Source organism: Mirounga leonina, unplaced genomic scaffold (assembly GCF_011800145.1).
Source record: "Mirounga leonina isolate KUSES-001 unplaced genomic scaffold, KU_Mleo_1.0 Mir_173, whole genome shotgun sequence".
Taxonomy (NCBI): domain Eukaryota; kingdom Metazoa; phylum Chordata; class Mammalia; order Carnivora; family Phocidae; genus Mirounga; species Mirounga leonina.
In genome coordinates this window covers 56,166,378-56,182,769 of record NW_023270447.1, presented here as the reverse complement: position 1 = coordinate 56,182,769, position 16,392 = coordinate 56,166,378, and the positions used below count along the sequence as shown (strand labels likewise).

General features: G+C 47.4%; 1 protein-coding gene across 2 annotated transcripts in view; it reads right to left on the bottom strand.

The window, feature by feature from the left end:
- The window catches only part of BEND5 (BEN domain containing 5), a 237,321-nt gene extending 221,671 nt beyond the window's left edge, over positions 1 to 15,650 (bottom strand). For both annotated transcript variants that reach the window (XM_035018600.1, XM_035018601.1), the window contains exons 1-2: positions 15,368 to 15,650; positions 80 to 213 (exon numbers count right to left, since the gene is read on the bottom strand). In XM_035018600.1, the coding sequence (XP_034874491.1) occupies positions 80 to 213; positions 15,368 to 15,593 (360 nt within the window). In that variant the 5' untranslated portion in view covers positions 15,594 to 15,650. The remainder of the gene's footprint in view (positions 1 to 79; positions 214 to 15,367) is intronic.
- Positions 15,651 to 16,392: the final 742 nt, after the last annotated feature.

The window sequence follows — 16,392 nt, the reverse complement described above, 5'->3', positions numbered from 1 at the left end:
GCCAGAATGGAACTCTTTAGCTATCAAGACTCTGACAATGCCCCCATGAACTTCCAAAAAAAGGGAAAGATTTTGTTACCTTGATGTGTCTAAGCTGTAAATCTTCTTCCCCATAATCTTTAACCTCCCCATCTTCTTCTACGTGATTGAGAGAAAGTTTGGGGATTTTTATTTTCTTCTGCATCACACTGTTTTCAAGGTCAGATTTGTCTTCTAAAATGCATATCAAGAGAACAAGATTCATTATGAGTCAAAATGCTCAAAATACCCATAACCTGAAATGCTAGAGAACGACTGAGGCCAGACCAGTTAAAAAGGAAAAGCAAACAAATCCCAAGACCTGTCCCGCCTGCATGCAGGGCTCCTAAAAGCAGCAGTGCTGGTCAAGCTCTAGGGTCAGAAGTATACGCTATAAGCACTGAAATCATGTCCAATGATTTTGCTTAGGGGTTTTGCCAAGTATACCTTAAAGGGTGGCCTTTTATGGAATCTTGAAACTGGAGTGGCCGTTAGATTGCTATTTGGTATAAACTAGCCCATGGATCCCTGAACAACCAAGATCTTTCTAAGTAAGCCAAGTGAATTCCCAGGAAAATGTGGTGTTTTTCTGCCAGCTCAGGTGCCAATAAGCATGAAAGGGACAATGGCTCTTACGGAGGTAGAGCCTCCCCACAGTCCTGACATAGGACAGGCTGAGGTTAAGACAGAAGAAGAGTTAACAGGTAACATTTACTGCCTTTTTACTGGTACCAGATCACAGAATGACAGAGTTCGAGAGGCCCTGTTGACCAACTGGCCCAATCTCTCACTTTACAGATGAGGGAACTCAGACCCAGAGGACAGAAGGGGCCTGCCCAAGGTGGGAGTCTGAGGAAGAGCCAGGAGTCTGGCATCTTGCCCAGTGCTTACGTGTGATAACCATACACACCGAAATGAACTACGAACTGGAAGGTGCTACACAAATACAAAGGGATGACTTCTCCTCACTTTCTCATTCTTTGAGCTCAACTTCAGACAATCTAAAAGAGAACGTTTTTTTCTCTTGCACAGATGTCAAACTTTATTTCCCAGATCTGTCTTTCACTGTAGATGTCAAAAGGAAAAATTCAAAGAGGAGAGTTCTAAAGTAGAAACTTGAACCCGGAACTGGCCCCTTGTGGTAAATAGGTTGGGGTCTTGTGTTCTGGGCTTGAACTGAGACTCTGGGAATTACTGTTTCTTTGATTCCTCAAAGGTCCCCACTGCTATATCCCAAATGCACTTTCTAGCATGTTGCCCAATGCTGGATGTGGCACGTGGCCAGGTAGCTGGTTAAACACAGTCTCTGAGGGTCTTTATGTGTGAATGTGTGTGTGTGTGCATGCATATGTGTGTGTGTTAAACATGCTCTTACACTTCCCCCAAGCCAGGCTTCTCTTTTCACAACTTGTTAGTAAAGCTGAGAAGGAAGCTTATAAGCACACAACTATTCTCGAATGTAGTCAAATGCCACATCTTCCCAAACAGTCTTAGGAAGGAAGCCCCTGTTGGAGAGGGGTGGGACTCTGGTGCCAGAGAGACCTCAGTGGGAACCTCAGCTCTTGCATGGCAGGGCAAGGAGGGAGGTGCGAGGCCTCGGTCTCACGGAGCTCTGGTGTCTGCTCTGTGACGGAGCTGGGCGGACGGCAGCACTAATGCACATAACTCACTGCACAGTGCCCGATATACATTAGGCTCTCAACGAACACAGCATTAAGACTGACACCATCAACGTGCTCGGTATCATTTTTACTTCCTTAAACAGAAGGTGAATAAAGATACAATTTTAAAAAATAAAGGCATGACTTAAGAAGGGCGTAGAGTACCCAGGAAAAACGACTAGTCTTTGTTAACAACCCTCTCCTGACCAGAGGTGAAAACAGCCTTTCCCACTTACTGGAGGAGCAATCCTCAGGTTCTGTTTTCACAAGAAAGGCCTGTTTTTGTTCTCTTTGTGCCTATAAAATACATCCAGTGAGTTGGGCCTGAACAACAGCAGGGACTGTGGTCTTCCTGAAAGAGCAGCAGCTTCTTCTTCCTACAAATCATTGTAGACTCCAAGTCAAAAAGCTGCTAAAATACAAAAGCTAAAGAAAGGGCTTCAAATGAAGTTATCCCAAAACAGAGGATGAGAAGGTGGGGTTAGGACTTCTGAATGTGTTGGGGCAAAGCTCCTGAGCTAGTTGTCAGTTTGACAAATTCAAGGGCAAAGGTTTGAGATGTAGACACCCAACTAGAAACGACAAGCTAGGCTCTGCCTCCCTGAGCTGAAACTCTGGAGCTCAGGAGCATGTTGATTGGAGAGAGGCAACCATTCAGACGCACAAAACTAGGTAATATTTGCACGGAAAACAATCCTCAGATCATCTCGTTCAACCCTTTCAAAATGCAGGTGAGGAGACTGAGGCTCCAGATGAAGCCCCCTCATCCATCCACTCAACGACCAGGCTCAGGGATGCAGGAAGAGAAGCACAGGCAGGGTGCTCATTCTGGAGGGCTCACTAGTTGTGCAAGGTCACAGAAGTTGGTGTCAAAACATGAATAGTATGAGAACCCAGACCCTGTAACTAGCATCCAGAGCATTTCCTCCTATGCCTCAGTGTAACATTTACTGAGAATTTACACTTACAGCTTCTAGCCTGGGCCCCAGAACACGGAGCATGAGCTCCCAGATGTGGGGGCACAAGATAAAAACCAATGAAAACAATGATCCAAGATCTCAAATAGTGAGTCTGAGTAAGGGGGAAGCAACTGCTATAGGATCTCAGGGGCAAGGGAGATCACTTTGGTCAGTGCAACCATGGCAGGCTTTTGAGAGGAGATGGCATTTGAGCTAGACTCCTTATTTACTGAGTGATCTTGGGTAAGTTACTTTATTTCTCTGATCCTGCTTCCTCATCTGTGCCTCAATCACTCTGCCAGGATGCTGTGAAGATAACCAATTCTGTGTCAGGTTCTATTAAGTACTTGAGGGGAATGAATGGTACTCAGGCAGTCAGTGCTTATAAAAGGAAAGCCATCTAAGGATGGTAAGAATCTGGAACACACAAAAGGGACAAAGACTAGAAGCTAAAAAAGGAAGGTTGGGAAACTATTTAGACTGGAATGGTTATAAAAACATGGTTCAGTTACAGGCAGGAAAAAGAGGCAAGGAAGGAAGTTAAGGCAGTTGGGGCTTAGAAAATAAATGGCCTTGAATGCCAAGGTAAGAGGAACTGAGGTCCGGCCAACAGGTGTGGAAAAAACTAGGAGTCAGGCAACCCAGATTCCAAGTCCAGTCCTGCCACATGGTGGGGTAAGAAGTCAGGCAAGCTTGCGATGTCAGTGAGTGTCATTTTTCTTTTTCTGCAGAAATGGAGATATAATGTGTACCTCAAGTGGGATCAAATCAGCTAAGTAAATGTGCCTTGAAAGCAAAAGAGCCCTGTATGTACAGTGGATGGCAAAGCTCAGTAGAGCTTGCTGCTGGCTCAGAGCCTGCTGTCGGCTTGCTTTTTTCAGGTGGAGACCTGCCCAGCTGCCTGCCTGCAGTGCTCCACTCCCTACCTGATACCAGGAGGCCCCACCCCCACCAGCTATACCCAAGGCTCCATTCTCTTCCATGTAACATTCCAGAACTCCTTTCTTGTCTGCTTGACAAACTCCACTCAGCCTCCACTCATCTCCTCCTTCTTCCTCAAAGGCCGCAATACACAATGTACATACCTCTCTGTAGCTTCTTTTCTTACTATGTTGCAGTCATCTGGTTTGAGGTCTACCTTCCCCACTGGAGTGTGAGTAACCTCAGGGCAGGGCCCATATCCTAGGCCTGGCCATACAATAGGGACTCCTCAAACAAAAATGTTTAATGGAAGAATAATAAAAAAGAGGCTATACCAATAAGCAAATGAAAAGATGCTCACAATCATCAGTCACTAGGGAAATGCAAATCAAACACATGATGAGATACCACTTCATACAAAGATGGCTATAATCAAAAAAAGAAAGGAACAGAGAAGAAATGCCACAAGTGTTGGGAGGATGTGGAGAAACTGGAACCCTCATTCATCCCTGGTGGGCATGTAATATGGGGCAGCCACTGTGGAAAACAGGTTAACAATCCTCAAATGTTAAATATAAAATTATCACATGACCCAGCATTCCACTTCCGGGTATACACCCAAGAGAAATGAAAACATACCTACCAAAAACTTGTGCATGAATGTTCATAGCAACACTCTTCATAATAGGTAAAAGGTGGAAATAACTCAATTGTTTATCAGTTGATGAATGGATAAAAAAATGTGGTATATCCATGCAATGGAATATTATGCAGCCGTAAAAAGAAATGAGGTATGATAGATGCTACAATATGATGAATTCTGAAAACATTATGCTAAGTGAAAAAAGGCAAACACAAAGTCCACGTGTTGTCTGATTCCATGTGTGTGAAATGCCAAAATAGGCAAATCCATAGAAAGGAAGTAGATTAATGTGTGCCAGGGGCATCAGGCGAAGAGGCAATGAGAAGTGACTGCTTAGTGGGTCACAGGGATTTTGTGTGTGTGTGTGTGTGTGTGTGTGTGATGAAAATGTTCTGGAATTGGAGAGTGAAGATGGTTGCAGAACACTGAATATACTAAGAACCACTGATTTGTATATACTTCAAAATGGTTCAAATAGTGAATTTTATGCTATTATACTTCAACTAAAAAACAGGCTACCACTTGTAGAATGTCTACTACCTATCAGGTACCACCATAAGGCTCTTTGCTTATACTACTACACTTCACAACAACCCTGAAATTAAGTATTATTAGCCACATTTTTTTTTCCCCACTAAAAAAGAAATGAGACTCCAAGAAGGCCCAAAGCCACCCAGATGGGAAAGTACAGAGCCAGAATTTGATCTAGGTCTCTCTACCTCCTAAGCCCACATTTATCCTCTAAGCACAGTCCTGCAACACGGCAGAACCAGCATAAATGCTGAATGAATGAATGATGGCTATAGATGAAAACATCCAAATTCCCCAGTCCAAAGATCAAAGCAGAAGACCACTTTACTCCCACTCTCCTGCCAGATGCCTCTCTCCTCAGGAAGTCCCCAGAAAGCAGTGACCATCGCCAGACATAACAGAAACAGGTTGTAGCCAGGCCTCAGGGCTTGGATGAATTCTTTGAAAAGGTAGGCTCAGTAGTGCAGGAAGGTCTGAAATGACAAGCGTGAGTTCCAGAAAGGAGCAGAAGCAGATAATCCCTCCAATCCCATGCCTCCTGATCTGGACACTTGGCCAGGGGGGATCTTGAGGCTCCTCTGAGAGCTAACTACTTTTTGGTTCTATCATAATGTGCATCAGTCTCCACCTTGACTGGTGCTCCAGGGATAAGGGCTCAAGAAGACCTGGGGCCTCCATTCATCCTTTTCTGCAGTCAGTGCACATCTACTGCGCTCTGTTTTGAGCTGAACACAATGCTAAGTGTTCCTTGTCTTTTGGACCCTTATAACCCAGTATATACCAAGAACCCCAACCAGAATGCAAGGTTTAATTAACTTCCTGAGAGATGCTGGCTTACGTGGGGGCAAACGTCTGGTCTCCAGGCCTTCCTGACCCTAATCCTGATTGAAGGTGACACTTCACATCTACATCTAGTCCACAGAAGATTAATGAACAACCAGTGTCATCATCAAAAGTGAAAGAGATGGTTGGGAGAGGGAGGCCCAGGATCTAATAAAAGCAGCGCAGTCCTTTAAATGAGGTGGTCCTTGTTTGGAATGCTGGCTCTTCCACGTACTAACTTTGGGAACTTGGGCAAGCTACTTAACCTGTCTGGGTCTCAGTTTCCTTGTCCGTATGTATCGTGGAAATGCTAAACTGTTTTCCAAAAGATGGTGCATGTAAAACACCAAGAACAGAGCCTTGCTTGTCATAGGTGTTCAATGAATAGCCGCCCCGAGGCTGTCCCTGCGGGTTCCGTGCTTGACTTTTATCCCATGGCAAAGAGAATCACCGCAGGTATCTGACACAGATGGAGACGCAATGAAAGAGATGTTTAGGGAAGATTGATGTGGCAGTGGCAAGCAAGATGGATGAGGTGTGAGGAGGAGACTGAACACAGGGTGACAAGAAGCTATGACTCTTGACTGGTCACATTAATGAAGGTGAACCGTGGTGTGGATCATCTAAGACAGCAAATAACTTCATGTAGCATTTTAATGTAGCTCTGGAGTGTGCTTCTGGCTTGGAATTCCAGGAAACCATGTAAGAAACTAGCGGTGGACTCAGATGGATGAGGAAAACTCTCTAGTCAACCTGCCTTTGCAATTGTTCCAAGCTTAAGACTAAATAATCAGTTCTCATGTAAATAAATATGTAGCCTCTGAAGAGACAACCTTTACTGATTCTGACTTCCTAATTCTCTGGTTTCCAGGGCGAAGAAAACCACCAAGGATTTGGACATCAACTATTTCCTCCTCCTTTCCAGCTGCTGTGATATCAGCTAATTGCATCCATCCATGCAACAAATACTGAGTAAGCACCTACTATGTGCCAGGGCCCACGCCAAATTCTTTACTGACATCAATATATTTAATCTCCATAATGATTCCACTGAAGCAGCAATTGAGGCTCAAAGAAGTGAGTTGGCTTGCCTAAGATACAAAGCTATTACATAGTGGAGACAGCATTTCAAATCAGGTCTGCATGACACTCAGGCCCTGTTCCTGTCATGTAATCATCTTATAGGAAAAAGAGAAGAACGACCAAGTTGCTAAAACTTCCTCAACTGAACTAAAAGGCACATATAAAATGATGAGTGTGTCAATATAACTTCCAAAGTGCCTGCCTTTCTCCTAAGACCTTGCCTACACCCAGAAGAATGCTGTGATAAATTCCCAAATTGAGCTGAGCCCTATACAAGTATGACTGGATGGCAGACTCTTGAACGACAAGCTTATCAAGTCCACCAAGCTCTAAATAATCCCCAGAGTCCTTATTCAAAGCTATAAAATATGGTAGAAGCTACTCTTCAGAAATATAGAAGAACCTGGTATCTGTTATTAACCTGAGGGGGGGGAGAGAGAGAGAGAGAGAGAGAAACATCCCATTAATGGAGGCAAAGTAATAAGCAAATAGTGTTTTAGAAAACAGGCGGTTGGACAGAAAATGCAACGCAAGTCTGTCTTCAAAAGTGAAGGAAACCCTGAAGAATCTGTAGTATACAGGAAAAATGGGAGACGGATTGTCTTGAATCCCATTTTGCATTAAACTATGCTGGATCATTAAAAGGATCCAATAGCAGAGAGTTTAATGTGGTGTGGGTTTGTTAGCCAAGATGAAATTCTGAGAAGCTAAACATAAAATGTGTACAAAGGTTTGTCTTATTTTAAAAATATCTACATGCAAGTTTAAAGTTTTTCATATGTACAAAAATCCTATAAAGTCTTATGAGGTTTGCATTAAAAACAGGCATGCCACAGAGAAGACATGCATGTTGTGTTCTCTAGCCTATAGTGTTTGTTTTTATAAAATCCAAGGCAGACAAAATTCTCAAGTTTCAAGGATTATATGCAGTCAAGACAACACAGAGGGCCTGCTGTGGTATAGCAGAAAGAAATCAGGAGACACTGGTTCGAGGCCTGGCTCTGTAACGGACTCTCTGGCGGTCAGTTCCTCTTCCTCTTGGTTTTCTTCTCTGTAAAACACAGGGACTGGACAAGAAAACCTCACCAGGTCCTTCCAGCTCTGTGACCGTGGGCCAGTCACAGGGAATTCTAGGTCTCTTTCTCTTCTGTGCAGGGCAGGGTAAGAGTAGATGACCTAATCCCTCCTGGTGGGCACATGAGAAGAAATGTCCTATTGACGCCATTCAAAAAAGAGGCGAAGAAACTGTTAACCAGGTTTCAGGAGGTTTCCTTGCTCTCACTCCCGCTGCCTCGCTGGCCTTGGCACAGGGCTGGGCATGAACAAAACCAGGAACTTCATCCTGCTGGCTCATTTGTCGGGGTAAGAAATGGCCCCAGCATAGGGTCACAAAGGGGCAAAACATACTGGGGGATCACTACCTTTCATGCTGAAGCCAAGCCCCAGGAGGATTTAAAACACACAAGTTAAATTTTAAACTCATCTGCTTCTTACATGTGCTTGCTCCTCTAAATCACTCCTTTCCACGAATGGTGGTATGCACAACTAAGCAAGCTGTTCTCTTGCCAGGAACTCCTAGCCACCACAGTCCTTAACAGCTGCCTTTGTTTAGCGAATACCTACTATGTGCCAGATACTCTTCCGTATTCCCGTGCTGAGTAACACAGTGGGCAGGCAGCCGATTACTATTCCTACGTTACACGTGAGCACCTGAGACTCAGAGAGGTAAGTTAATCGCCCCAAGTCACATCGCTTCTTAGTAGCAGAGTTACCGTTGGAACCCAGACTGTCTGACTTCAAGGCCCATCTTCTTTCAGTTCTCTAACACTTCCTCCTTAATATTTAAGGAAGTGACCTAGAGGTCACCTAACCAAATTCTCCCATAGGGCAGGATTCCATTCCAGAATATTCTTGACATGCTTGCCAACTCCAGTGATCAGGAGCTCATCACGATGCTGGAAGCCCTTTCAATTGTTCATCTGCTCTCTCTGCTCCCATCAACCCCCATGAATTCCACTCTTTGTATCCAACTCTGCTTTCTGGACCCCAAAGAACAGGCCTGATCCTTCCTCTACTGAGGGCAAAACTCAGACACTGAAAACCACCAAAATATCATCCCATGCAAATCTTTTCTTCACTTGCAAGTATATTTAGCTGCCCTATTGTATGTCTAACCAAAAGCTCAGAGGAAGAAGTAGTTGTATGTAGTTAAGAGAAACAAAAACAGGCCTAGATCTGGGATCCAAAGACCTCTCTCTTAGCTTGATTTTCCAGACACCCATCTGCCCTGGTTATCACTCGATTCTCCATCCATCTCTGGCTGTTCATCCCAGTCACCTTTTCTGGGCTCTTCCTCTTCAGCTGTGCCCTTAAAAGCTGATGTTCTGAACAGTTCTGCCTTGCATGATTCTTTACTCTGCACCCTCTCCCGCTGTGACCTCACCAGTCCTGCGGCTAATGACTTCCACATTGGGATCTTCAGCCCAATTTCAGAGTGCTGTCCTGAACCTTGACCACGTGCCTAACTGCTCCCCTGGAGCATCCACCCAGATGTCCCATGGGCCCCTAAGATTCAATTTGTCTCAAGCTAAACTCATCATCTCCTCTTCCAACCAACTGCTCTTCTAGCGCTCCCCACGGAGGGAGGAGGGGCTAGATCACCACATCATTATCACCACAACCAGGCAGTTGCCAAATTCCATGGATTCTCCTTTCTTAGTCCATCTCAGACCCACCACGACCACTGCCACCTTAGTTTAGGTGTCACGCTTTCGGAATGAACTGACCCACACTTCTCCACAAGCCCATTGCCTGGCACCTACAGTTCCTGCTCGACAGCTCTTTGAATAGCTCACTTCTCCCAGGTCAAACAAGTAGCCCTACCTCATGGGGATGTAGACAGAGTACACAGAAATTCCTAGCACTGAACCTGGAACCTCGTGAGTATTTCATAAATATTTAGTAAATGAGTGCTAGAAAGCAAAAAACAATGCCCATTCCTCCTGCATTTCCCTCCAGCATATGGCTGCCCACCTCGTATAACTCAATACCCATGAAACTTAAATAAATCGGAGAACACCTCCTCAGGGCATTTACCCTTTCCTGGTAAGCATTTTTTTTTTTTTAAAGATTTTATTTATTTATTTGAGACAGAGAGAATGAGAAAGAGCACATGAGAGGGGGGAGGGTCAGAGGGAGAAGCAGACTCCCCGCCGAGCAGGGAGCCCGATGCGGGACTCGATCCAGGGACTCCAGGATCATGACCTGAGCCGAAGGCAGTCGCTTAACCAACTGAGCCACCCAGGCGCCCTCCTGGTAAGCATTTTAAAATGAGTACACACATCTCTCTTGAAGGAGCTTATAAGACAAAGCAGGTAGGCACAGTGGAAAGAGAATTAATCTTGGAGTCAAAGATCTAAACATGAACTCCACTTTTCTGGTGTGTTTTTAAAAATAAAAACTAGTGTGTTCTTGAATAACAGAACACCACACAAAAGAGTATGACCTCAGCTTGCCTAGGGCAATTTTTTCTTTCATCCTGTGAACCAGAACTCTGAAGTACTCTGTAGCACATACCATTTCGTTGTAACGAATATGTGGTTCTTGAATAAGACAAATCACATCAGACTGAGCCTTCAATGGTTAACATTTCAGTGGAATCTGCAACAGATGACAGCAGGCAAGTTCCAATCTTTGCTCCAATGTGTATTAGCAGAACATGTCAAAACCTAAATTAAAAGTTTTCACTCGCTTTAAAAAAAAAAAAAAAAATCCTTTTGTTGGCAGTCTCCCACTGATGACATGCAACAATCTTTGCATATGAAATCGGCTAGTCCCCTGCTTCGCTGCTAACTTTGTAGAAGTTCCAAAGCATTTCTGGAGCAAGTGATCTATTTGGACCGACAATGCCAAGCTGGGACCTGAGCCCTGAATGAGCTAAAATTACCAAAGCAAGAAGAACGTGGCTTTGGAAGCTATTTCCCCCAAGTGTGGGGTTTTTCTAGTCAAGGGAGTGATAAAGAATGTTGACTTTTTCCAGATGAACAACGTTGAATGAAACCTCAAAATCCCATTGCAGGTTTCTGCTCTGAAAAACAAGTTGCTGCTACAGAGGTTCCTGTCCTTCCCTACTTCCGCTCCCCAAACAGAATAAATGCACCTGTCTTCCCAAAGTTCATGAGTTCAGCATGGGCTGGCTGGTGTGGACCATATGCTGGGCACTGTGGATGCAGAGACAAGGAAGGCAGGGCCCTGTCCTGGAGGAGATCACTGGCTGCTAAGGAAGACAGGCACATTCGTGACTAACCGGAGCAAAACACAAAATGCTAAGATCCATAAGCAAGGGACAAGCAGAGCAAAGGGAGAGCTCTGAGGAGGAAGAGTCCCTCCGGGGGTAGAGGGTAGGACAGGGAACACCCTTGAGGCAGGGGGGGCTCCCAGTGTATTTTGTCCCCTCTAGCTTGCTGGACCACAAATATGTAACATGTTAGCTTTCCCCACTGGAAGGCATGGGCAGAGGCCCCAAGTCAGACAATGATTAATCCATCTTGGTTGGTTCAAAAGAGTGTCTGCGGGTGTGTTCTCAAGATGGCATGAAATACCACAGGTCTAGGGAAAGTGGGAATGGTGGGTGAAGCTGGAGAAGTAAGGTGGGGCTGAGGCCACTACAAATGTCAGGCAGAGAAGCTGAAGTTTAATTCAGTAGGCAGCAGGGAGCTACAGAAGGTTCTAAGGAGAGAGGTGAATTGACCCAAGACTGTCTTTTAGATTATTCTGACAGCAACTTCACAAAGAGGCTGGAGACAGGGTGAGCAATTAGGGGATCCCTGCACTGGTTTAGACAAATAAAAGCTGCCACAGGCCCGGATGCAGGCAGTAGTAGTAGAGCCGGAAAGGAAAGACTTAGAAGAGAATCTGTGCAGCCCAGCTAGAATCGGCCCTTTCTCTGCCCCCACCTCTGCCCCTCCCCCACCAGTGCCCGGCTTCTACCTCCAGACTTAGGACTCTAGTCCTAAGACTACATATTCCCTGAGGAAGATGCCCCTTTCTTCTTCATCACTCTGCCCCTGACAAAAACCTAGGCTTTGCAGGGCCTCAAAAGTGAGCTCGTCTGCCCTGGGTCGTGCTGTCATTTCAAAGCCAGTACCTCCGATGTCCTGGTGCACTGGTGCCTTCGCTTACGACAGCATTGGGCCTGGCATGTAGGAAGTAGTAAGGGGGCATTTGACAACAAAAGGAATTTAGCACGCCCCAATAATAATAACATAGCACAGATGCTTGGGTAGAATGACGTGGTATTGTAAGACTCTGAGCCTAGAGAGCCAGTGTTTGCCCCGTAGAAACCACCAAATTCAATACCAAGAGCCCCAGTAGCAGGCCGGACTGCAGTTAGATAACGGTGAGCTGTCCACATGGGTAGCTCTCATTTTCAGATCGTGCTTGGCAAATAAAGGAGAATGAGCAAGGAGAGACCGAAGGTAAACCAAGTCTTGAGCTATGTGGTTCCTCTATGGGGGGTGGGAGCTCCTTGGAGATTTCCTCAGTAAGATGGCAACTGAAGGCTGAGAGGGCAAGGTGTGTGTGCTCTGTAGGACGGATGCTGGTAAGACAGGAAGAGGAAGAGCAGAATGGGCTTGAAAACTCAGGAATGAAAACTGTCCACTGGCTTGAACACTTGCCTTGAGCTCCAAGCTTCCTGGTCATTTCTCCCCTTTGCTTTCACTCCTTGCATGCATGCTGTGTGGCTGATGGGAAAATCAGCTACTTTACAAAGGCGAGTGCCAAGCAGGGCCTGTGTTCTGAGGCTAGCTCTGCCCCAGGCCAGACTCTGAGCCTCAGTGTCCTCATCTATACAACGGAAATAATATCAACAGCGATCTCTACCAACAGAGTCTCAGGGAGGACCAGCAGGGACAATGCACAGGCACACAGCAAACCTATCAATAAAGGTGGGTTTGTTTCTTTTTCCCTTGGACTGAAATCGCCATTTGTTGAGAGAAGGGCGATACCATAGGGTCTGACACGCATGAAACCACGGCATCAGCCAGCACAAGCTGGAAAAATGCAACGTCCCTCAGCAGCTCGCTCTGACATTTGCTGGATTCAAGAAGAGGTACACTTGAACACAGCTCTGGGTGGGCCTGGGCAAATACTCAGTCAAGTAACACACTTCTCGCCCACAGCCCGGGAGCAGCCCGAAAACTGCCCCTTGAGCCCCTGCTGTTGGTGCCAGAGAGGGAGCAGCTACTCGTGGCTAATTCACAAACACAAAGCCGTGTCTGCCTCCCCCTGGAGAGCTCACCTCCTCCCATGTGGTGCCACAACACAGTGGTATTTACAGCTGGGAGATGCCAGAAGACTAGCTCTTTAAGAGGAAGTCACTGCGAGCAATTCAGTGCCGCCACATTCAAGTCAGGACGGAGTTTCAAGCCACACAGGAGAGTTCTCGCAGGGTAAATGAATCCCCAAACCCACCCTGGCCCTTCCAGCCAGAGCTGCAGCTCCAATTTAAAAATTAACCAGCTGATTGGAATTCGAAATGTGGTCTAGCCAACCTCAAGTTGGGTTTTGTTGTTTTTTCTTTTTTCTTCCCTGTCTACTCCCAAAAAAGAAGTGAAGAGGTGGGGGAGAGCGTTTTTCAACTCACTTTACTCAAACTGGCGCCATGGTTCTTCTCTGGATCTGCTCTGCCAATTCCCAGATGTTGCCTAGATCTTTTTGTGTTGTTGTTTTTAATAACCCCAGAGATTTATCAACATTCCAACTCGTAGGATGACTAGTCTGTAGATTCAAGATCCATGGTTCTCAGACCAAGAACTCCATGTCTTACTTATGAGGACTTCCATCAATCTTAAAAATCAGAGTCAGCGAGGGCTGCCTCCGCCTCACAGCCTCTCTGTAGTGCTTGAAGAGCCAAGCAGTGTTTGTGTTTGCTGAATGAATAAATGGATGAATGAACAATCTCTAAGAGAGGAAAACAGTCATTACACACCAAGTCACATACATACCACTGACTCCTTCTGACATACATGGCTTCCCCTCTCCTGAGGCCCTTCCAGATCTAGGAGTATAATACAATCATCAAGAAGCACACTTTCTTTTCTTCTAGCCCAAGCCAAGCTGAGGTTACAACCTAGTTACAACTTCCTCAGGCCTATACCCTTGGGGAATAATCACCTAGTCCCCTCCCCCAGGTAATTAAAAGCAAGCAAACAAAATAAAACCTCATCAGCTCCACAGGTTTCCCTTTTCTACATACTTCTCCTCATTCTGTTTTTCTGGACCCAGCTGTCACCAGGTATTGTGAATGGGTCTACCCCACTGTACCCTAGGGCTTGTCAGAGGGGTGGTGAGGATGCTGTCTGACAAAAAGACCCTGCGGTGCCGGTGGGTTTTTAGTTCTTCTTCCACTCCTCAAGTGCAAACCCACTTTCCAGAGGCCACAGGAGGTGCTGGAAAGGAACTACAGTCATGGGCCAGAGCTCTAATCCACTGCTCATTTGCCACGGGATCCTAGGCAGGTCACTTCTTGGTTTCAAGCCAGTTTCTCTATCTGCCACATTGAAATACGGTAACATGCTGGCTTCATCTTTCAGGCTAAATGTGAGAAAGCAAAGGAAGCTGGAAAAATTGGGAAAGGTCTTAAAACTACACCATCTTCATTCAGCTCCTAACCCTGGTCTTCCCTTCCAAGCAGAGAGCAGGCTGGCTGTCTCTGCCCACTCTGGGGTACCCCCACCCCTCAGCAGCAGCTAAAAGGCTGCTCCCCAAAACGGAAGTGATACTTTCTTCTTCCTCTTACGTCTGTACCCATGTCCCCTACTACTAGCTGGGAAAGAGGGTCCACTGGCTTCTCTTTACAAAGGAAAGGGTGCCTCAATGTAGCAGAAAGAACTTGGCGTAGGAGGCTGAAGGGCTGGTTTCTTGTCCTGTCACCAGCTGAACCTCAGTGTCCTCATCTGACAAAATGGGGATGAGACCACCTGCCTCGCCTATTTGTCAGGGCCCTGAGAAAGCAGGAATGGGAGGTCTGGTCTTATTCTGACCGGAAACTCTTTCCTTGCCCTCAGCTCTCACTCAGAGAGCCTTCTGGGAGATTCAAAAGGGGTGTGGAGGCTGAGGGATGCTGAGTGCCACTACCTCTTCATCTCTGCCACCTAGCCAGGAAGGGGCAGGAGAGTGGCACCCAGTGATTAAGGCCTCCTCATCCTGTCCAGTGATGACCCGGATGGGACAAGGATGTCAGAGCTTCCTTCTGTGAAGAGGGACTCACACCTCGAAGAGTCTGACAATATCCACCTTGCCTCCTCAGGTCCAGGAGGCACCAAGGGCCTTAAAGGAAGAGAGACAGAGAAACTTAAGGAGACAGAAGGAGCAGAGAGGGTAAGGACCAAAGAGGAGGTGAGAGACAGAGAACTAAGAGTGCAAAGGCGGGGCGAGAAAAGAAAAGTGACGGGGCCAGGAGAACAGACAGAAAGAGGACGACAGACAGATAAAGAGCGATGGAGACAGACTGACAGCGCGGGAGTGTCGGGGAGGCGGGGAAGACAAAGGGGACCATCCGGTGTTTTTAACTGGTCTGGCCTTTTCGAGACACCCCATCCCCAGAAGAAAAGCCTCGGGGGTGGGAGGAGGAGGCCGGAGCGGGCAGAGGCTCCCCCCAGCCCCCTCCGCCCCGGGTCCCTGCCCCCGCGCGGGGTCCCGCCGTCCCTCCCGGCCCGCTCGCTCACCTGCCAGCGCCAGGATCTGGGCCTTGTGGAGCAGCAGCGCGCCCCAGTCGCGGGGGGCGCGCGGGGGGCTCTCGGGCCCGGCGCCCAGCTCCTCCGGGACCCGGTACACGGCGTACACCTTCTGGTTGTCAAAATCCAGCCGCGAGCGGGGGCTGAAGTCGCGCACGCACGACACTGGCAGCGCGTAGCAGACGTTGTCCTCCAGGAACCGCACAAAGGCGTACATGGTGGGCGCCGGGGGCGGGCCCCGGTCGGGCCGGTCAGCCCGCGGGGCGGGCGCGGAGGTGGGGACCCGGCGGGGGGCGCGAGCCGCGCGGCCGGGCCGGGGGGCGGGGGGCGGCTCCCCGGGACCCGGGCTCCCCCCACTGTTATTGTTCCTGAAAGCACCGCTCTGCCAATCGGCTGCTCTCGCCTGGGCGCGGAAAAGGGGGGGGAAGGGGGGCGGGGGGCGGGTGAGGGGGGTTTGGAAGCGCACCGCCACTCGCAAAGTCAGACCCGAGCAATCACAGCCGGAGCGCGATTCGCGTAGGGAGAGGAAAGGGCAGGGAGATTGAATTGCAATAATAATAATAACAATAGCATTGCGGGAGAAGGAAAAATGCATTGACTAAAAGTCGCGCTGCGTGCGGGGAGTATTATACTGTTTCAACAATCGCGCTGCAAAACAAATTGAATCGCAACAAAACTGCATTGCAAAGAAGAGAAGAGTGTGAGAGAAAGAACGCAGGGCCGGGGGTGGGGGGCAATCTTGTTGGGATCCGTAAACTTGCACTTGCAAGCGAGCAGAATTTTGGAGTGTTTCAAATAATTGTAGCCACTCCTCTTAGCTCCTTTAGTTCGCGTATCTTTTTTTTTTTTTCTTCTTTTTTTGCAAAACTACCAGCTCCTGCTAAGGGGAGGGTCAGTCAGCCAGAAACGTTCCCCCAGAGCTGCCAAACTAGTTCTGACCAGAACTGGGGCTTATCTGGGATTTCCAGTCGGACCAGCTGGCTGGGGGTTGGGGGGGTGGAGGGTTAGTCGAGGGC